Source organism: Pteropus vampyrus, unplaced genomic scaffold (assembly GCF_000151845.1).
Source record: "Pteropus vampyrus isolate Shadow unplaced genomic scaffold, Pvam_2.0 Scaffold505, whole genome shotgun sequence".
Lineage (NCBI taxonomy): Eukaryota > Metazoa > Chordata > Mammalia > Chiroptera > Pteropodidae > Pteropus > Pteropus vampyrus.
Genome location: NW_011889286.1, coordinates 254770 through 277165, shown reverse-complemented (window position 1 = coordinate 277165; position 22396 = coordinate 254770). Strand labels below are relative to the sequence as shown.

The 22396-nt window shown below is 46.7% G+C and overlaps 1 protein-coding gene across 1 annotated transcript in view; it reads right to left on the bottom strand.

The window, feature by feature from the left end:
- Positions 1 to 22396, bottom strand: part of DSCAML1 (DS cell adhesion molecule like 1) — a gene marked incomplete at its 5' end in the record, with an annotated part of 99650 nt that overhangs the window by 12144 nt on the left and 65110 nt on the right. The window contains 5 exons of the mRNA XM_023524890.1: positions 1952 to 2105; positions 7871 to 8010; positions 15103 to 15258; positions 17140 to 17286; positions 20644 to 20884. Coding sequence (XP_023380658.1) covers positions 1952 to 2105; positions 7871 to 8010; positions 15103 to 15258; positions 17140 to 17286; positions 20644 to 20884 — 838 coding nt within the window. The remainder of the gene's footprint in view (positions 1 to 1951; positions 2106 to 7870; positions 8011 to 15102; positions 15259 to 17139; positions 17287 to 20643; positions 20885 to 22396) is intronic.

The window sequence follows — 22396 nt, the reverse complement described above, 5'->3', positions numbered from 1 at the left end:
GGATGCCCAAGCAGCATCACAGAAAGCAAGGGAGGCAAAGCGGTCAAGGGCCCAGCAAGAACGTAATCCTGTCAGGTATCTCAGAGATCTCCTCACCCGAGAGGGCTCACGGGTACAGGTCTTAAATTAACCAAGTGACTAAGCGTTTCAGAGGACCACCGCGGGCCCCTCCGAGCCAAGTGTCCTTTCCTGGGGAGAGAGAAGATGTAAGGTAGTTGAGCAAGCAATATTTAGGGATCTGGGTGCAGAAAATAGAGGTTCCTCTCCTGTGAAGGCAGTACTGGGGCGATGGGGCTTGGGAGAGTAAGGAGGTCTGGGAGAGCTGCTGAGGAGAAGGAAAAGGGCTGCTCGGGACAGTGGAGGACTGCTCAGTGGCAGAAAGACAGGCCGAGCAGAGGGGCCTGAGTTAAGATGGCCCCCACTGGGGCCAGAGAGAATCTAGGGGGCCTTGGGGAGGGTGCCAGGTTCTCTAGAGACCCGGTTCTGAACCTGGTTCTGCCACATTGCTGGGGCTGGCTCCTTGAACTTGTCCATGTCTTAGTGTGTGTTTTGGAGGGGAGGAGGGGAATAGCAGTGCTCATCTCTCCTAACTCACAGGGCTGCTGTGAGGACAGAAGAGGGAGATGTGTAAATGTGTTCTAGGAAGTACAAAGCCCTCTGGAAAGGTTATACATAGTTTGTGCTCACAGAGGAAGGGGCCAGCCTTCTGCCAAGACACCCAGGCCGTTGGATGCTGTCTCAGCCAAGGCCAGCTGTCCTGGGAGGATTATAGGCTCTAGACCCGTTTCCTCCTGAAGGAGGTAAATTTAGGGGAAGGGGATGGTAGTGCCTCTGGGAGGAAGGGTCAGAGCAGGTTAGAAATGCTGAGGCCATGTAGAAAGAGCCCCGGCTTGGAGCCAGAAGAGCTAGCCTACCACTCTTAGCTGTCTTGCAGGCTATGCCACTCCTGCTCAAAGTGCTCAACTGTAAATGAGGTAACAAAACCTATTGGCAGGGCAGGTGGAGGCCCCTGGTCCACTGCTGGCCCTCAGTGAGGGCTAGCCGACTCTGAGCCTGTGGCAGGGGAGGGCTGATGCCTCTCGTGCCCGAACCAAAGGCAGTTCACCTCCCCAGGACTGGCTGAGGCAGAAACTACCCCATCTGAGTTCTGGTCCTGGGGCCCTGAGCTAGAGAGTCATATGGCTGTGAGAGGAGGCAGGTCATGAGAGATTAGGGAGGACCAGCGTTGAAGTAGAGACTGAGTCATGGGCTATGTGGCTAAATCCTAGCCCCAGGGTTGTACAGAGGGCAGCCTAGCAGCTCTGTGTGACTGCATCTGTCTTGATCTTGGGTTGCAGCCTCAGAACTGTCATTGCCTGTAAAGTGGAGGCACATGTACCCCCATGGCAAATGTATGCCCAGGCCAGGGATTTGGTGGGGCTCCGTAAGGTCAGTCTAATTTGCCCTGTGTGCAGCCTCTAGCCCAGAGCCTCCTTCACGATGTGCACTCTGTAATGTCTGTTTATCAAATGAACCATCAATCAATCAGTGGGGTCCCCTCTGCCTGAGGTGTTCAGGCTTCAGGATGAGGGGGCTCTCTGCAGCAATCCAGTCTGTGGAAAGCAGTGTACCCTGCCTCAGGCCTCTCCGGAGAGCTGAGCATTGGGATAAAGTCTCTGCTGGAGGCTGGGGGGCTAACTCCTTCTTTCGACCCCAGAGTGGAGTTTGGATTGGGAGACCCGGGTGCACCATGCCTGCCCTGGATATCATGCTGCCTTGAGCCTGTTGTGAGGCTTTCCAGGAGTCAGGGGGCAGCAGAGGCCCAGTGTTGGTGGATGCAAGAGGGAGGCGGGTGGCCAGCCAGCTCCTCACAGACAGGGTGGAGAGGAGACATCCCTTTTGGGGAGCACCAGAATTCTAGAAGGGGCTTCTAGCAGCTTCTGTCCCTCTGGTCCAGCCCCAGGCTGCTCACCCTTGCCAGCAGGCTCAATGGTGACCTTCTCGCTGCTGTTGCCCCGGCCGGCGGAGGTGACGGCAGCCACCCACAACAGGTACTGCTGCCCACGGTTCAGGTGGGCAATCCGGTAGAAGAGCTGCTCTGGACTCGTCTCATACTCGCTGGGAGCCTGCAGGGCAGAGGCCAAGAAGTAGTAAGAGCCAAGACCCTCGGGCCTCCAACTCCAACCTTCCTCGGGACCGTGTGCTCAGAGGAAATGATGTCCAGGTGGGGCTGTGGAAGGGGAGGCAGGATCCTGCCTACTTTGCCTTTTCTGGTTTTGGAGCAACAGTGAAAAGAATCTACACTGGGCTTGGCCCTGGGAGCTGATGGGCCTGCTCTGCGTTGTTGCCAGCTCAGCCTCAGTTTACCTCTTTGATTGATCCAGGTGCTGGCAACTGTGGCTCTAGGTCAGGGAATGTGAGAGTTTTGGGTGAGAGATGGAGGGAGTTGGGAGAAGGGAGAATGTAGGAGGGAAGGTCCCAGGAAAACCTTGAGAAAAAGGAGTTCTGGGAAGAAGCTAAATTACTGCATTTGTCTTATTAGGGTTGTAGACAGGCTCCCCAGCCCATCCCTGCTCGGAGTCACCTCTCTGCCCTGCCACCTAATTATCACTCCTTCATTCTGCAGGCAGCAAACCCATCCAGGGGACGAAGGAAAGGGAGAGGGAACTATGAGAGCTTCACTGGGCAACACTTTATTAATAATTATTAGTGGTATAGATCCCACATATATTTGTAGGTTATATAAATCTATAAATTTTTTTTAACCAAATGACAGTTTTGACAAGTTGCCAACAAAACAATATCAGATCCCAGTGGTTTTACCAGTAGCTTTGATGAAAAGATTATGTTGCCTTGGAAACCAGGGGCTCAGATATTGAAATGAATTTGAGAAGGAGCTTTTGATAAGCGCTAGTTTGCAGACCTCCTGTCAGCCTCTTCCCTGGTGCAGGCGGGATGGGGCTGACTTTCATTTTATTTTATTTTTTGGTCAGCCGCAGGGAAGGGAAAGGAGGACAGCACTAGGGCCTCTTTGAAATCAGGGTGGAAGTCTAGGGAGGGGGAGCCCCTGGAACAGATGGGGGGGCCCTGAGGCCAGAGGGAGCTAATAATTATCTCTGCAGTCACAAGATTTTGCACACATGTGCCCACATGCACACATACACGCAGACATGTAGATGCATTCATCACGTGCTGAGGGACAGACCTCCAGACAGATATCAGGACACAAAAGTGTATTCTCTGTGCCCCATGGAAGGGCTGAGGGGCCCAGTGAGTTATAACAGGAGAAATCTTTTTTGGCCTCAGGCTATCTGCAGGGAAATGTTAGAGAGAAAGCAAAGGCATCCTGCAAAACACACACAGCTCCCTGGCAAACTTCTCCTGCCTCCCTTATGAAGATCTGGCCTTGAACCCAGGAGGTCCCTGCTGGGGACAGGTGCAGAGCCACCCTGAGCCCTGGTAGTTGGAAGTCCTTTCAGGCTACAGCATCCAGGGGACTGTGTTCATATCTGTGCATGAGGTAGGGTGGTAAAGTGTCTTCGACAGCTGCCTGCCCTTCTTAGTAGGCCAATGACCCATAAGTGTCTTTCATGGTTCCTAGGGTCTCAGTTTTCTCTCTTGCAAACTAAGAAAGCAATAGAGCTCTGCCTGCCCTGTGTGGTTACAGTGAAGCACAAGTAAGGCAAGGGGTGTATAAATTCTTTGTAAATTGGGACATATTCTTCTCCTGGCTCATTTTTCTGTGAGGGAAGAGGTGTGTATATGTATGTGAAGGAAAGTTGAGTGTAGCTGCTTGTATCAGTATTGACCTGAGTGTATACATTTGTGTCTACACAGGGCAGGAAAGGTTTGGCTTCCTCTTGAAGGTATCAGCATCTTATCCAGTCTTCCTTTTAATCTGGACTCCCCAATAATCTGATTAAATCACTTTAAAAAATACACAACCATGCCCCCACATAAAGTCCCAGTGGATCAAAGGTTTTAAAAAAGGTAAAAATACAAAAGAAAAAACTATAGGTAAATACTTATCTGTCTTTCTAATCATAAAAATAAAGGCAAAAATCACGAATGGAAATAATTTATAAATTTTGATTATATAAAAAGAAAACCTATGGCGTACTAAAAATAGAATCAAAAGGCAAGCAATGAACTGGCAAATACTTGCAACCTATATAATAAAACAAATGCTTATTATCTTCAATATGTAAAGAGCACTAACAAATCAGTAAGAAAAAAAAATGAGCCACCCAAATAAAAAATAGACAAAGCACATGAATTGACAATTACCCAAAGATGAAAAAAAAAAAACCCCAAAACAACCATCCAATAAGCATATAACAATAATCAACTAGTAATCAAAGAAATATAAATTAAAATAAGAGACCCTTTAAAAAAATCCAACTGGGTTGGCTTTAACTCAAGCGGTTACTTCATCACGGCAGACTACTAAAAAAAATCCAACTGGCAATAATGAAAAATATATAATACCTTGGATTAGCATGGGCACAGGAACAAGTACGTACTTACAATGTTGGTGGAAGCATAAATCGGTGCAAACTTTCTGAAGGGTAATTTGCAAATGTGTATGCAAACCTTAAAAATATTCTTTGTGACCTAGGAATTCCTATAGAAAATTATCCTAAGAAAATAATAAATCAAGTGCATGAGACATTTATAAAGAATGCTCAATGAAGCATTATTTATAACAGTGAAAATTTGAAAATAGATTATGTATAGGATAATGGGGGACTTGTTAAATAGATTATGTACATACAGGCATTCAAGATCATAAATAAAAAAATATTTGATGGTGTGGGAAAGTGCCTACATATATTACATGAAAAATGTAGATTATATAGCATTATGTAAAACTTTAATTTTATTAAAAAAACCCAAATCCATAATATATATACAGATCAAACACTGGAAGGCTATATACCAAAACATGGTCAATGTTTATCTTCAGAGAATGAGAGTACGAGTAATTTTTACTTTCCTTTCTATTCTTTTATATATTTACAGAATTTTCTATAATAAAATAGCATTATTTTGATAATCAGAGAATAACGACAATTTGGTAAAATTTCTAACAGGACTTAGTGCAGCTCTGGTCCACCCCTAGGGCATAACTCTCTGGGAGCCAACACCACATGCAGTTTCCCACATCTGTTCTGAGGATGCTGTACACACACTCAGACTCACACGCATTAGTCTCTAACCACACTCTCATACTCATGGTTTTGCATTGTCACATGTATAAGAGTGTGCCCTCATCCTTTGCACTCAGTCCTGGAGTTCTTTCATAAATGAATGTGTAATGCAGTTGTTTGGAACTTGGAATATATTTGTGCAAAATGGTAACATAACATGATCACACATGGTGGTTAGGTCCTGGGTCCCTCACTAAAATAATGTGGTTGAAATTCTCATCACACTAGCACACCTGGCCCCTTGTGTGACACTGTCTGATAAGTCTTCCCGCGAGAGTGGAGTCTCCTACATGCTCAGGACATGCGCAGGAAGCAGGAAGGGACCCAGTGTCTCCAGCAGCAGGAGGAGGACAGGAGTTCTGCTCTGGGGCCTGGAGGGGGGTTTCCCAGCCAGTTGACTCAGGGTTTCTCAAGGCTGAGTTAATGAGGAGGCTGGTCTCCCAGATACCCTTTGAAAGACTTCATTATCAGAGGAGAAATGACTGCACAAACTCAAGCTCAAGAATCATTTTGTGAAGGGAAACTTGCCCAATGTCTAAGGCTTTACAATTGCTAGGCTGCTAGCAATTTATCAAACGTGTGTTTAGTGACAATGATGTTCCAGGCACAATGTCTGGCAGCTGGGGACCTAGTGATGAAACGATGCTTCCCTTGTCTTCACAGGGCCCCAAAGACCAGTAAGGGAGACAGAAAAGTGAACAGTTAATTTAATGATTTTAGTGTATGATAGAGGGTGAAGAGCACGTCATGGTAGGGATTAGCAGGGGCAGAGGCATAGGGGTATAAAAAGGCATCATGGGTGTTCAGGATGGTGACAAACTTAGTGTAAGAAGAGCCTAGAATGTGTTTGGAGGAGGGGAAAGGGGAGAGTAGGGAGAAAGGGGGCAGAAGACATGGCTGAAAATGTTGACTGGAAAACTGGCACTATCACCCAACAATGGCAGGGTGCTTTCAACTCAATACCTGTAGACCCCAGGAGCCAGCAATTCCTCTTCTAGGTGCATACCCAATAGGGACGCATGTACACCAGGAGACACATACAAGGATGTTCACAGCAGCACCATTTGTAATAGCTCCAAACTGAAAACTACCCAAATGCCTATCGGTGAATAGCACAATGGATAAACTGTGTTATGTGCACACAATTGAAAACTATATAGGAGTGAGAGTGAATGATCTACAAGTTATACAACAATGTGGGTGAAATTCACAAATTAAAAATAATGTTGAGTAAATGAAGCCAGATAAATGGTAGGACCCCATTTTTATCACGTATAAAAAGAGGCAACACTAATCTGAAGTCAAGATGGTAGTTACCCTGCCAGGGGGAGGGTGGTGACGGGAAGGGGCACAAGGAGGTCTTTTGGGGTATTGCAATGTCCTGTTCCCTGCTCTGAGTGCCATTTGCCTGAGTGTGCTGGGATTCATGGAGCTCTACAGTCACAATGTGTGCACTTTTCTGCATGTGAGGATGGAGAAAAGGGGATGGAGTCACTGAAAAGACATTGCTGGGCTTCCCCTCTGGTAACAGAACTCTGGCCTCACTGGCAAGGAGCTGGGCCACCTGCTGCTCTGAGGGTAATTCAGAAAGACCACAGGAAAGCAGAGAGCAGAGGAGGAGATGATGACACAATTACTGAACAATTTCAGGACAGCTTCCCTGGCTGCCAGAAGCTCATCTGCAGATGCTCGGGCTGCTGTCACATCACAAGTTGCTGGCAGAGGGAAAAGCTGGCCTCCTTCTGCTTCTTGCTCCCCAATCCTGAGCACATCTCCTAGACAGTACTCTCTCTCGGTCTTCCAGTGGGCACCCCTCAGCCTCCCCACCAGACTGGAAGCCCCCTGAGGACAGGTATCTTTGTACCTGCTCTTGTAACTACAGCAGATGTGTTCCATAGTAGTCATCCCACAGCATTTTGTGGTTGAGTGGCTGGAGATAAGAGGCAGAGGGAAGGATGCATATTATGGGGTGTGGCTGCATAGCCCACTGCACCCACCCACATCCTCTCTTCCCTTTTCATGGGGGCCCTCTGATCCCTCTCAGCATTCAGTGGAAGGGCAGGGGCTAGCCCCCTGCACTGTGCCCCAGCCTGGGGGCCACCCCTCTGCTCCAGGGTTTGGGCACACATTGCAGTCTCTCATTTCTCTCCCCTCAGCTAGGCCCAGGCCCTAGAGAGATGGACTAGAGAGATGCCCTTGTTTTCTCTCAGCTATCCCCATCTTTTCTCCTCCCTTCAGCTAGCTCCATGCTGAGGGGGCCACTCAGCACAGAACCCCAGCAGGCTTTCAAGTCCAGACTGACCACGCTGAAAGGTGATTCATTTCTGGAGGCCATGGACCAGCTAATTCCCAGGCAACAGCTCTGGGGCCTGCCAGGAGCTTCTTTGGTCAGCCAGACCAGAAGAACCAAGGCCCTGGCCTCCATTTCATGCCTGCTTGGTCTTGGCCCCTGACTCAAAGGAGCCTCCAGGGCTTGTGACAATTTTGCAGCCCATGAAACAGAGGACCGACCCAAGATAAACATTGGGTAAGGCTTCAGCCACTCTTGTGTGACCAGTGTCTATTCTTATCCATGAATCCAGGTAGAAACAAAGATAAATGCAGCCCCAAGGTTTGTCCTGGAAGCCGACTGATCTATAGGGTAGTTTTCTACTTCATCCTTCAGCCCTGGGCTTACTTACCGGCTGGCCAGACCCAGGACTGGAGCAGAAGATGGTGTACTTGCGGATCACCCCATTGGGCTTGGTGGGGGGGAGCCAAGACACAACCACACTACTTGCAGATGAAGGGACAGCTTTAATGCCAGCTGGGGGACCTGGAACTGAGCAGGGAGAAGGCCAGGTCAGTTTAGAGAAAGGAGGAGCACAGCCTTTGGGAAAGAATGACAGGGTAGGGAGAGTGAGGCAGATCAATCTGGGAGTTTCCTGGAGGAGATATCCTGAGATATGGTTTAAAGGCCGAGGTTCCAGCATGGTAAACAGGGGAGGAGAAAGACAACCATTTTGGTCTTGTAACAAAGTCTCTGAGATAGAGGCAGTGGGAGTGGCCAGCTTCAGAGTTGTTTGGCCAGAACCAAGGACTTAGGACTTACAAGAGAAAAATAGAACCCATGATGAATTCATCTTGATCCCTATGAACCTAACCTGCTCCCTCCCCAGTGCTCTACTGACTAATAGCTTGTATTTAGGTCAAAGAAATACAGTGGGGACTTTGCTCTTTTTGACTTGTGAGTTCCTTGAGGCTGAGGGCTCCAAAGATTGACAGAGTAGACTTCCTCCTGAGGGTGAAGGGCTGTAGTCAGCCAGTAGATGATTGTGTTTCCTGCCCATGAGTTGCTGACTAGGCCCTTTCTGTTTACAAGAGGGAAAGTGCTTTAAAATTGGCTGGGAAATCCATCCTAAGTGAGTCCCAATTCATATGAACTCTGACCTCCCCTTACCCCATTTCTGGGCCTGCCTGGCTTGGTCGGGACCTCAGGCCTCTCCTGGCTGGGAGACTAGAAGCTTCCTGTTTTCAGCCCACACTCTCCTTCATCTCTCCCTTGCATTGTTGTGTGCTCGTCTTCCCTCCTGGGAGCTTTAACACTCCTTCGAGGACAGTGATAGTATCATATTCAACTTATTTTACCTCTCTGAGCCACAGTTCCCCATCTATAGGATGGACATAATGACAATCACATTAAAGGTTTATAGAGAGAATTAGTGCTAATTAAAATAAAGCACTTGGCATAGTGCCTGACACATAGAAGACATTTGAAAAATCACAATGGTTATTATTTTGCATTCCTTTACCTGACTCTCAGCTTCTAGCACCTATCTCATTTTTTAAACTTAGTGATAAACAATTCTAGGTTAAATAAAGTAACTATAGACAGCATCATCTTTCATCCAGGGGCCTGAGCCTAGAAGTCGGCAATCCTTGACTCGACTCTACCTCATTGCTGCTATAGCCCTGCCATTTCACCTCTGCCTGGTGTCTCTGTGGTCATGGAGTGCAGAGGTCTATGGATGGCCACTGGGGCAGGTATGTTAACTGCTGTGTTCAGATATTCTCTATCCTTGCATACTTTTTTCTTTATTATTTATTGAGAGAGGTATGTTGAAATCTCCCACTATGATCGTGTATTTGTCTATCCTTCTAGTTTTGTCAGTTTTTGCTTTTATATATTTTGAGATTGTTATTAAGGTTCATACAAATTTGGAACTGTTTTATTTGCCTAGTAATTGAGTCTTTTATCATAACAGAGTGTCCTTTATCTCTAATAACACTTTTTGCTTTATAGCACACTATGTCTGATATTAATATTCCAGTTTTCTCTTACACTTTTGCATGGCATGCCTTTTATCTTTTCCCGTCCTTTCATGTTGAACCTTTCTATATCTTTATGTTTTAGATGTCTCCTATAAACAGCACATATTTAGATTTTGTTCCGTTGTTAGCCAGTCTGACAGTCTTTATCTTTTAATTGGAGAATTTTGTCAATTTACCTTTAATGCAAATATTGATGTATTTGAATTCAAATATTCCATCTTCCTAAATACTTTCCATTTGTTCTACCTATTTTGTTTTTCTTTTTCTTTCCTTTTGTGCTTTCTAGAATGAGTGTTTTAAAAAATACTCTATTTCTTCTCTATTAGTTTGGTTATTACATAGTCCTTCACTACTTTTAGTGGTTACTGAACAGATTACAACGTGAATCTTTAACTTACCAAAGTCTAAGATCATTAATTGGCACTTTTCTTCTCAGACAATGCAAGAGACTTATAACTTCCAGTTATCCTCTCCCAATTTATATGCCATTGTTGTATATTGTAATTTTGCAAATATTTTAGACTGTCCCCAAGATGATGACATCATCACCATCATTTCTATGCAGTCAATATTAATTTATGTTTCCCCATACGTCCATCATACAATTGCTCTTCTTTTCTTTCTGCATCATTGATCTTCCACCTGGCATTATTTTCATTCTAACTAACTAAAAAATGCCCTTTAATATTTCTCTAGGGCAGGTATGTTGGTGACAGATTCTTTTTTTTATTTGTCTGAAAATTTCTTTATTTCATATTAATCTTGAAGAATATTTTGCTTGGCATAAAGTTATAGGTTGATAACTATTTTCTTTTCATACTTTAAATATACCATTGCATTGTTTTCCAGCTTCCATAGTTTCTGATAAGTTAGCTGACAATCTAATTGTTGCTCCTTTGAAGGTAACTGGTCTTTTTTCCTTTGATTGCTTTGAAGGTTTTTCTCTTTGTGTTTTTTCATTTAGCAGCTTTATTATGATGAGCTTAGGTGTGGATTTCTTTAAGTTATTGCCTGTAGAATTTGTAGAACTTCTTGCATTTGTAGCTTGATGTATTTCATCAGTTTTTAAAAGTTTTCAGACATTTTATTTTCTGCCCACTTTCTTTTTCCTCTTCTTTGGGATACCTTCTAGCATCTTATACATCCTTGATATTCAGAACGTGGTCCATGGATCAGCAGCAGCATCACCTGGGAGCATGTTAGAAATGCAAAATCTCAGGTTCCACCCTAGACCTACCAAAACAGAATCTGAATTTTAACAAGATCCCCAAGTGATTTCTATGCACAATAAAATTTGAAAAATCACTGCTCTATATCTTACTTGCTCTTTTATTTTCCATTCATTTGTTTTTCTGTGCTTCATTTGGATATTTCCTTCTGACTTATCTTCTAGTTCACTAGTGTTCTCTTCAGCTGTGTCTAATTTGTTTAAACTTACGTATTGAGTTTTTAATTTTAGGTATTAGTAGCTTTTGTTCCTAGATTTTTCATTTGATAGTTTCCAATTCTCTTTAAATTCCAATCTTATTAAGAATAATTATTTGAAAGTCCATATTTGATTTTTAAAAAACTCTATGTTTGGAATCCCTGTGGGTCTATTTCTTTTGTTTGTTTGTTTGTTTTGCTGGCTTTTGCTATTATTGTCCCTATTGTTTTTTATTGTATGCCAGGCACAGTACTTGCAAAATGTTTATAAAAATAATTTGAGGCCTCAGATGATGTAATCTTCCTAAAGAGAGAATTCATGTTCGCTTCTGACAGGTACCTACAATTTAGGGCACTAACAACCTGGGGTTGCTTCAGTATAACTTCCATGACTGAGATGATCTGAAGCTGAGTTGTCTACTTTTGGTCCCCTAGAGTGTTGTCCTTCATGGTCTTAACTCAAAATGAGGAGGATTCATCAGACAGACCCACACACCATGGCAGGCCCTGGCTTCCAATTCATGTCTTTCTAGTTGCTCATATTCTCAGTGACTGTCTTTAGGTTCAGCAAATGTCCCCCAGGGGAAAAGCCACTCCAAATGCCAGGCTTACCTCCTGGGCTTCCCCGTTCTCTTTTGGATCCTGGCTCAGTAATTCTTCACTCTCCTGCCAGCTATCTGATGGTATTTATTTAAGCAGGTATTTAAAAAAATATTTTGTTGAGATTTTCTAGTGTCCTCAGCAAGAAGGAGAGAGAGTTTGGGTTACCTAATCCATCATTACTTGAAGTGGAAATTTTCTGATATGCGTCTCTAAACTTGTCCCTCTTTTTCTCTTCATCCTCACTGCTGCTGCCCTAGCACACATCTTACTCTTCTCTGCCTAGATGCCCACAGGTTCTAAAAGGCATTTCTGATACTAGTCCTTGTCCCTCTATCCCCCTCAGTCATCTGCACTTCTATAAAAGTTACCTTCCTAAAACACGGGTCTAGTCAAGCCTCTTCTTCAGTTAAAACTTTTTAAAGTGGTCTAAAATCCAATTCAGCTTTGTACTCTGAGGCTATGTGCCTAGATTGGTATTCACAGGGGAGCTGAGAAATAGGCAAGAAGCTTTGTTGTTCATAAACTGAGTCCAGCCAAGTCAGCCTAAAACCAAGCTTAGACTGAGAGATGTGGATGTACATAAGAAACGAGCTTGAATTTACATGTTTGCATTTGATCTTTTAATTTGTTTTTGCTTTTATCTAAATTTTCTGATAATTTTCTTCCTCTGGAAACATGCAAAATACTGAGGGGTGGTGGTGGTAGGTGAGATGTCACAGTGTCTTCAGATTAGGATATTTGCCTAAGCTCCCATGGCAGAGCTGGAATTGGAATGTGGACCTATCTGCTTTCCAAGTCAGCTGAGAAATAACTGTAATAACTGCCACCTATAAATGGGAGAATGTGGTGAAGTTGGGGCAGCAGTAGTGGAGTAGGCATGGTTGTCTGCCTCCCTATCTGCTATTATTCTTTCTCATTCTTTGCAAACAGAGCCTCACTTCTGCTTGGGTACAGGAAAAGTCATTTCTCTACCCCTTAGAGAAAGCTGTCTCCATCACCTACACCAGAGGATGGGGTAAGTCAGCCATGATAATTCCATCCCCCTTTCAGTGACTGGCTTAACAAGAGGCATGTTGCCCCATGGTGGCCAATGGGAAATGAGGATAAATCTGTCGAGGGGGTTTCTGGAATTGTTTCTTTCATTCCCAAGAGAGGCATGACCACAGGAAGAGACTGCTTTTCTCACTCTGAACTCTGTCTTGTCTGGTGTGATGCCTGGAGCTGTAGACATCTTCAAATCATGAGAGGAACAGATAACATGCTGAGGGTAGCAAAGCAGAAAGATGGGGACCACTGAGTTAACCAAACCTGGAGCTACCTTACTTAAGACTTCTTGTTATGTTTAATAATAAATATGCTTATTGCTTTAATCTTTTTTTAGTTGTAATACTCACAACCCAAAACTTCCTAACTGACACAAGTTGTATGATGGATAGAACAGAAGACATAGAAGCATAAAAGTCTTGATAGGGGAGTGACTGTCAGTAAGTTGCTTTAGCTCTCTAGGCCATGGTTTTCTCACTTCTAAAATGGAAATAATACCTACCTCATGGACTGTTAAGAAGGTTAAATCATGCCTATAATAGCACATCACACATGTGTCAAATTATGACCACTGTTCTGGATGAGATCTCATCTGAAAAAGGATTCTTCTGGCCTAGACCTCCCTTTGGAGACACAAATTCCCTCAGGGGCACCTAGGTTCACTGGCAGCAGTCATTTCATTGCCGGCAACTTGGTAACCTTAAAACAGCTATTATTTGCTAGCATTTGATATTTTAGAAAGGGTTTTACAGTTAGCGATTCTTACACTAACTTAATGAGATATCACTTGTCCCCATTTTATCATGAGAAAGTTGAGATTCAAAAAGGTTAAATGACCTGCCAACAAATAATAGGGCTGGGACATCATGTCTATGGTGTTTTCCAGTGCCCCCTCCATTCTGTGGAGCTGATGCCTTGGGGCCCCAGCCTTGCCTGTGTGTGTCCCTGTGTGTGGCTCCATAGGCAGCTCTAGGCTGGATGGTTGAAAGTTCCCTGCAGGGAGGGATGGTGCTCCCTGACCTCTGGACTCCTTACTGGGGTCTCACCTCAGTCAGTTAAACATATACAAGTGCTTATGGCTCAGGTCTTGCATCAGAATAGGATGAAGGAAGTCTGGGGGGCCCCAGTGGTTCACTTTTAGAGGCTGGGAAGGTGCCTGTGCATGTGTGGCTCTGAGCTCTGGAAGGGGCCAGGCTCTGAGCACCATCCCTGTTTGGTCTCCACATAAGAGCATGTGGCTCTGTCTGGAGCTGTCTCAGGAGGCCCTGATCAGGGGGGATTAGTGATAGAAAAAGTAGGGCAGGTGAACTGGTAAATACTTAATTGCTCAGAGCTTATGGTAGGGAGGGGCTGATCTGATGGAAAGGGCGGGGCGAGGGGGGGGCTTGGGGAGAGCAGGGAGCTTTAAGCTGAGCTGGGAGCTGGTCTGGTCTCCGAGCATTAGGCTGCTGTAGGAACTTCACCACCACTCCCAATTTGAGCTGTTTCTTTTCAACTTCCCTAACTCCTTCAGCACCTTTTGCCAAATTGTATGTGTAGAACCTAGACTTTGGAAAAACTGAGGCTGAGTGGAGAGGAAGCCATAATACCAACGATGGCTATTGTTTCTTAAGTGTCTATTGTGGGCCAGCCACTTTTCATATAAACCAACTCTTCTAAAAATATAGTACCTGATTCAGAACATGTAAGAATCAACCAAGTAGAGACAGCCAACAAATCTACTGTTTTCTTTGAAAAAAAAAAAAAAAAGAATCAACTAAGTGATGGGGTTGGGGTGGGGTGAGGTGTGCAGCTCTGGGCCTTGGATGGAAGTCTGTCCCTTCTCCCAATCTGTTCTCTCCTGGGTTGACTTGGCTCCCAGCCTCCCCCCATTCCCTTATTTTGTCACTGTACCCTTGAGGCTAGGCTCCTTATCCCTGATCTTCCTCCAGTTCTGTACCCATGGAGAAGGGCTTTGAGACCATAGTTCCAAATGGAGGCATATCCCATTTCCTCCCTGAGAGACCCCCAGAATACCAGAGTCTGGGGCATGGCCATTCTGGGGCCTCTATACAGTGACTGCCAAGTCCTAACTCAGGATATGTAGGGTGATGTTCCAGTTTCCCCCAACCCCAAACATCTGTACTCAGAAGGAACCAGGCTGAGCCTTGCAGGGGAGCAGATGCCACAAAATGCTTGCCCTTGGGGTGGGGGTCAGAGGAGGAGAGGCTTTATCTAGCCTCCGACCCAGTGTTGAAGGAGGAGATGGTTACGGTTGCTTCTATGTTTGCACACGAGTCCCAGAGCATTTCTCCACCACCCATGGTAAGCTTAAGGTTAAGGGACTTGCCAATAAATAATAGGGCTGGGGCATGTACTCTCCCAAAGCAGGGCCCTAGAGTCCTCAAAAGGACAGGAGAAAGAATGGTGCTTGCCCTTCTCCTTGGATGATGTGGGCAGTGGGTGCTCAGCAACAAGGGCATGCTCAGCAACAGGCCCTGCGGAGCCCACCCCAAGGGCTGAGCTCTGGCAGCCTGGAGGAGACACTCACCATCCTCCTTGGTCTGGATATAGAGCACGCTGCTGCGCACTCCATCCCCAGCCTGGGTATAGGCCAGCACCTGCACGCTGTAGTTGGTGAATTTCTCCATGCCTCGCAGCTCCACTCGCTCACGCGTGGTGGTGATGTTCTGCATCTCACCCCACTCTGCCGGAGACAAACAGCCTCTGAGTGCAGCCCAGGCTGGCTACACTGCAGTCCCCCTGCTTTTGCCCCTCCATCAGCCTGGGGTCCAGTCGGGCTTACTTCACTGGGCTCAGACCTTGAGTACATGTGGTGGTGACTATGAAGACCCTCCACCTCAAGGTACATGGGGGCAGATTTGCTCTCAGGCCACATCTCTCCCCAAGTGGTCCCAATAGGCACCAAGGCTCTCCCCCACTCAGTGAGGACCCATCATCCTGCCAAGAAACTTGCTATAGACTCCGAAGAAGAGCTTAGGGAGAGGGTCCCATGGGAGGGTCAGGGTATTAGACTGCTGAGCTGACAGCTCTCCCACTGGGACTACTGGGCTTATAGAAGACAGGCCCAGACACTGGTTGAGGACAAGCCTTGTAGAAGCCGAGCACCTGCACACCCATCCCAGCACCTCACCAGGGACCCAGGGCAGGCAAAGGGTCCAAGGCAGAGGACTGGGCCAGGAAAAAGCAGCAGCTTGCCAGGGTCCAGAGGGTGAGAATGCCATGCCCAGCTTGAAGGGACTCTAGGTCAGTGTGGGGGAATCTCAGAGGCCTGAGCAGTGAGACCTTCCTTTTTCAGGAGATCAGAAAGCAGGGCAGACCCATCTTTCTCTGGATTGGAGCCAGAGAAGGACCCAGGAAGAGGGCAGTGTGGCCAACAATTCAGGTGGCCTTTGGAGACTAGAGAGGCCAATGCCTTCCTCACTTGGAGGGGCTGAGCTGGGGAAACAAGTTCTGGAAAATGAGGGACCATCTGTTACCTGGCTCAGCATAGACATGTGAGGCTATTTCACAGCGTAAGAACTTGGGAGATCTTTAGATCAAATGCCTGAACTCCAGGCTCTGTGCTTTGGAGGAGACAATGAAGACAGTGGCAAGGAAAGACACTTCCTGTTGGCAGTGTGTCTGGGCAGAGCAGAATCCATGTGGGGAAGGGGAGGGCAGCTACCCTGGAGAGATGACCATGAGCTGGAGACCCAGGTCCTCCAGGACAGAAGGGAGGGACAAAGGGCTGGTGATCTGGCTCAGGTTCTGGGGAGCAAACTCATTGTAGTCCTTTGTGGCCCCCAATAGAATTTTTCCAGAGTTAGGGATGCTAGTTCTCTGGCTGGCATAACTGCAGACTTACTGGTCACTGCGAGGTCTGTGTATACCAGTGGTCAGGGCTGAGTGTGTTTGTGGGGCTATGCAAGCCTGTTTGGACCAGTGCATCCCAGAGAGAGGAAGGCACCGAAAGGGCGGGACATCGTCTTGGTTTTCCTCCTCCTGCCATTCCTGCTCTCAGTTGCACACAGGCTTCTGTCTGCCCTCCTCCAGGTGCTGTGCAGCTCCTCTGCACACACTGCCTGTCTCACTGGCTGGCAATGGGCAGCTCTCCTAGGTTCTTCCCTGCTTCCTCCTCTTGCTCCTTTAGACCTAGATGGTGACAGCTTCCTGCTGGTGCTAGTCTCAAGTGCCTCCCTTCATATCCCTCTGAAAGCAGTGCTTCATTAAGCTCTCTTCAACTGCCCCCTTTGAGTGTGCCAACTCTTCCCTACTGGGACCCTGACTGATATGGCCATAAAGGCCAAATATCAACACATTACATTAGAAAAGCAAATATGCCCCATCACTTCTCAAGTTATTCCCAAACAGACTGCTGTCTAGGAGCAGCTGGTGTCCCTCCCTCCACCAGAGAGGTGACCCTGACCCCTGGCTCTGGCCTGGGATAATATGTGCAGAAGAGGGGGCTGCACTTCCACTTGACATCCCATGGGAAGATGCCCAGCTCTAACTAAGCATGGATGCAGACCCCCACTATACTGTACCTCTCATCCTGAGACCCAGCCATCACTCCCAGCAGACTCACCCCCATCAATGTAGAGTGACCAGAAGATGACCCGATAGCCTTTGAGGACTCCATTGAGAGTGCTGCGTGGGGGCTCCGACCAGGAGATGACGGCCACATCAGAAGTGATGGACAAGGCCCGGACATTCTCAGGGGGCTGGCTGGGCACTGCATGGGGAGAGGGGAGACCAAAGGGCCCAGTCAGGGGATTATAGCAGCATACAATGTCTCAGACCAGGCCCTGCTGCCCGGCCAGAGGAACTCCAGGTTAGACAAGTGGAAGGACCTCTCGACTCAGTGATTAGAGTTTGGGCCAGGAAGTGAACCAACTCTTCTTTCCTAAAGATTTGGGTAGAGATCTTTACAGATTTGGTTCCTTGCTCTCCGGGTGGCATGTCCCTGGTTCTGGGTAAATGTTGGGGGAAGAAGGTGATGAACTCTAGGCAAGAGCCCCTGGGAATTCACCAGTGGGCACCACAGCCCAGGAAGTCCACCTCTGCTGAATGTGGCAGAGCCTGGAAGACCTCCAGGTGGCCCTGGAAGTATCTGTAATTGATGATCTTCTCTGATGGCTGTCAGCCCTTAGGAGGCACCTGACCAGGGCGTCTGAGCTGAAGCCTGGCTTGAGGGACCCTTGCGTCTTGGTACCAAGCTGAAGGGAAGGAAAAGAAAAAGAGACAATCTCAGCTAACCCCGGTGAAGAGGAAAAGAGGTTCTATAGATGCCTTTGGGACTTCAGGGACCATTACACCCTTGTCCCTGTCCCTGCGCATGAACACACCCAAATGCCTTGGGTGGGAAAACACTTTCTGAGACCAACTTAGGTGGTCCATCGTCCCTTTAATCCTCTCCCTCTGAGGGTTAAACTTTTGAGCTTAAACTAAGTTCCACTCTTGAGGTTGGCCCTGTGCAGCTCACACTTTCTGAGACGACAGAGGGTGGGGACACCAGGCCCCAGGAGTCACCTTGGCTAGGGATGACATGGCTATCACTTCCCACTGGCTTCCAGAAGTGGAGGGCAAAGGGAAAGGTGCTGTCTGCTTCGCTTTGAGTGGGAGAAAAGAGGAACAGGCTGGATGGAAGGTAATTAGATCCCGTTGCCCCACAAGAGGCAACTCTAATTTTTATGAGCATTTAAATGATAATACATCATCCTAACTATCCTCTTTGAGAATGATTATTGTTTCATATTACTTAGGTGTAAAAATATAAGCACCATGTAATTAGGGACCCAGTGTAATAAACTAATACAGATCGCCCGTTTGAACAAAATGAAGGTAATATAATTATGGAAAAGACACTATTGCTAAAGCAGGGGCCCTTGAATACCCCAGGAGGAGTGCTAATATTGCCAGGAAACGATCAGGATCTGACAGGCTAACGAGGGCCTTAATTAAGTATGAAAAACTGCTGAGCAAATGCTGCTGGAAACTTTCTTCCTCCTCTCCTCTTTTGTTTGGAAAATGACTCCACAGCCCATGCTGATCTCTCCTTGTTGGAAATTCCAGGTACCCCCCGTCAACCCCCAAAGCAAGGGAGGTGATGCTCTGATGGAAGCCAAAGGTAGGCCTGGCCTGGCTGTTTCCTGGCATGGCCCTGGGTGGTCGTGAGCTTAGTGTTTGGTCAAGGCATTCTGGTGTGGCTTGGGACAGCTCTTCCCCCTGGATGTGTCTTCCCCAAGCATCCTGCATCCAGCCTCACTCTCAAGCAAGAGAGTAACCACAGGGTGAAGTAGAAAGAGTGTGGGAATCAGGGTCAGGCCTGGATTTTGATCTGAGCTTGGTTCTTTGCCAGACAGGTGATTCTGGACAGGTTACTTCACTTCAGTGAGCCTTGGCTCCTTTAATGGATAATGACCTAGCTGTTAGTGCTTCGTTCTCACAGGTTCTTCCTGCACCAGCACCAGCAGAATCATAGGGGGGATTTATTAGAAATACAAATTTTCAGTCCCCCACCTCAGAACTGCTGAAGCAGAAGCAGGAGGGCCCAGCAATGTTTGTAGCCCTCCAGGAGATTCTGATGTGCACACAAGTTGGAGAAGCACTGTGGTAGGGCACCAGTTGGGATTTGTACTGCTGGTACTAAAGACAAGCTGATCTTTCTCACCGCAGCCAGGCCTTTGGCCAGCATCACAGAAGGGAGGGGCCAGTAGGGGGGATGGTGAGGATATGGCATGGGGGATGGAGTTGGGGAGCTGGTTGCAGTGTAGCTCTCCTCCAGAGCTTCTCTGTGACTCTCTGCTTCCTATGCACCTTTCCCTCTTTTTTGTGTTCTCCCTTTTCCCCAGGGGCCCAGCGCTCTGGGGCTACAGAAGTCTGCTCTTTCTCAAAACCCAGCTTGTGCCCCAGAGCAACTAAATGTGAATCTCTGGGGATGAAGCCTGGGCATCAGTATTTTGAAAGCTCTCCAGATAATTCCAATTTGTAACCAAAGTTAAGAACCAGTGGTATGAGCTAATTTGCTCTCAGGTATTTCTGACCTGATGCGTCCTCCTTTCCAAGGCTTTCCTCATATTCAGGGGAAGAGGTAGGGCATTGCTTAGCTAAAGGAATGACTCACTAATGGTGGAATGTTGGATATTATAAGGGGCAATGGCATTATGCTCTCAGGGCAGTCAGTCTCCTCCCTCTGCTGGGGGCAGTCTCAGACTCAGCAATAGGTTTTAATCTCAGACCCTGGTTTTTGGCTAGAACATCAAGAAGGAAGCTTGAGAGAATGCTGTGCTTCTTTATTCTGCTCTTTGGTGGGGGGCTGTGGCCATCCCGGACCCATTTCTGGAGGTCACCAAGGGTCACATCTGCTCTCCCTACCTGGCACAGGCTCAGGTACCAGCTGCTCTTCTCTGTGCTTGGAGAGCAAGCATGCTCCTGCTTCCTCCTGACCTTCTCCCCTGGGAGAAACTGAGCCCCTTAATTTACTCATCAGAGTTTGGAGTTTTCTCTAGATATCAAAGAATTAAGTTTTAAAGATCAGGCTCTAGATCCTCTGCCACAATGATCTTGGGATTTCTTAACTCCACAGTCACATCTCAGGTCCTTAACACAGATGGTGGACTTTTACCAGCCCAGAAATACAAAGGTAACTTGGCTTCTGCCCCCTTTTCATCTGGGAGGCTGTAAGGGAGGAGAAAGAGGACCCAAGGTATGGAGGGAAAAGCATGGGAAGAGAGATGGGTGAGGGCCAGAATGAGGGAGGAAGAACAGGCAGAGGGAGAAGCATGGATGTAGAGTGTACAGACAGCTGCTCAGACTGGCCAACAGGTCAACAGACTGATGAGCAGAGCATAAGCAAGTGATGGCTAGAGAGCCAGCCAAAAGGATTGAGAGGCCTGGGGTACTCAATGGACCAAGCACCTCTCTGGGAGCCAATGGGCAAGAGGAGATGGAAGGATCCAGGGAGGCCGTGTGGACCACAAGACCATAATGGGGCCAAGGAGTGAGTGGAAGGGCCCCAAGCCCTCCCTGGCAGCCCTGGATCTGCCCATGGGCAGGATCTTCACCCTCTACCCTCTGCTGGGACCCTCACCATCCTCCAGGGTGGTGGCATTAATCTCGCTGGACGAAGGCCCTGTGCCAGCCCGATTGAAGGCTTGGACCACCACCCCATATTGGGCAAACTTCTTGAGATTGTCCAGAGTGTAGACCTCACTGTCCCCAGTAGCTTTCATCTCCACAATGCTGTACTGCCCATTGCTGCCAGGACTGTTCTCTCTGTAGCCAATCTGGTAGCCCCGGATGACACCATTCTGCAGCTCCTTCTTGGGTGCCTGTGAGTACAGGATGGGGAGACAAAGACACAGTGACACTCTGAGATGATGCTCTTAAAACCAAAGTCAAATTACATCACTCCTCTGCTCCCAGCTCTTCAAAGGCTCCCATCTCACTCAGAGTGAAAGTCAAAGTCCTTAAAATGGCTGTACAACCTTATATGATCTGACCCCCATTAATCCTCTTGAACTCATCTCCTCTCTCCAGTGCTTGCTACACCCCAGCACACTGGCCTTTTTGCTATTTGCACCGCCTGGGGAACACTCTTTTCTTGGATATCACATGGCTTGCCTCATCACCTCTGTGCTGTCCTTGGTGAAATCCTCCTTCTTAATGAGGCCTTCCTTAACCTCTTATGTCAGATTGCTCCCTGCCCTTTGTCCAGTACTTTTGACATTTCTTCTGGCTTTATTTTTCCCCATAGCACTAGCATCATCTGACATTCTATATATTTTACTTATGTGGGACTATCTGTCTCCATTAGAGGATAAAGATGTCATCTGTTTTGTTTCCTGCCATCTTCTCAGTGTCTAGAATGGTGCCTGGCCTATAGTAGGCCTTCAATACATGTTTATTGGATGAATGAATAAATAGGGATACCATTTGGCATGCGCTCAGGGGCCTGGGAGAAACGGAACAGAAGACAAAAAGTAACCAGATGGAGAGAGAGGTGAGCCATTAGTTTGAATAAAAAGAAAGAATCCCAAGATACCACTTCATACCCACTAAGTCGCTATTATGAAAAAAAAAAAAAAGGAAAATAACAAGTGGCACAAGTTGGGGAGGATGCGGAGAACTTGAAACCATTGTGCATCGCTGGTGGAAAATGGTACAGCTGTTTGGCAAACAGTGGCATTTCCTCAAAATGTTAAACATAGAATCCAGCAATTCCATCCTTGTATACACCCAAAGGAATTAAAAGCAGGGACTCAAACATATATCTGTACATCCATGTTCAGAGCAGCATTATTCACAACAGCCAAAAGGCAGAAGAAACCCAGGTGTCTATCGATATGAGTGGATAAACAAAATGTGGTATATCCATACAACGGAATATTATTCAACCTTAAAAAGAAAGGAAATTCTGATATATGCTACGACATGGATCAACCTTGAAAATATTATACTAAGTGAAATAAGTTAGACACAAAGGACAAATGTTGCATACTACTACTTCTGTGGAGTACCTAGAATAGGCAAATTCATAGAGACAGAAAGTAGAATAGAGGAGCTGGTTTTGGGTTGGTGGGGAGTTATTGTTTAATGGGCACAGAGTTTCTGTTCGGGATGATGAAAAATTCTGGAAAAGGAGAGTGGCAATGGTTGCATAACATTGTGGATGTACTTTATGCCACTGAACCATATAGATAAACATGGTTAAAATGGTAAATTTTATGTATGTAAAATGGTACATATGTTTTACAAGTTAAAAAAAAGAGTCCTTTGACTTTTGTGTGGGCCCAGCGCTCTTGGAGCATGCAGCTGGATTGCCCTGGACATCCTGGTCAAGA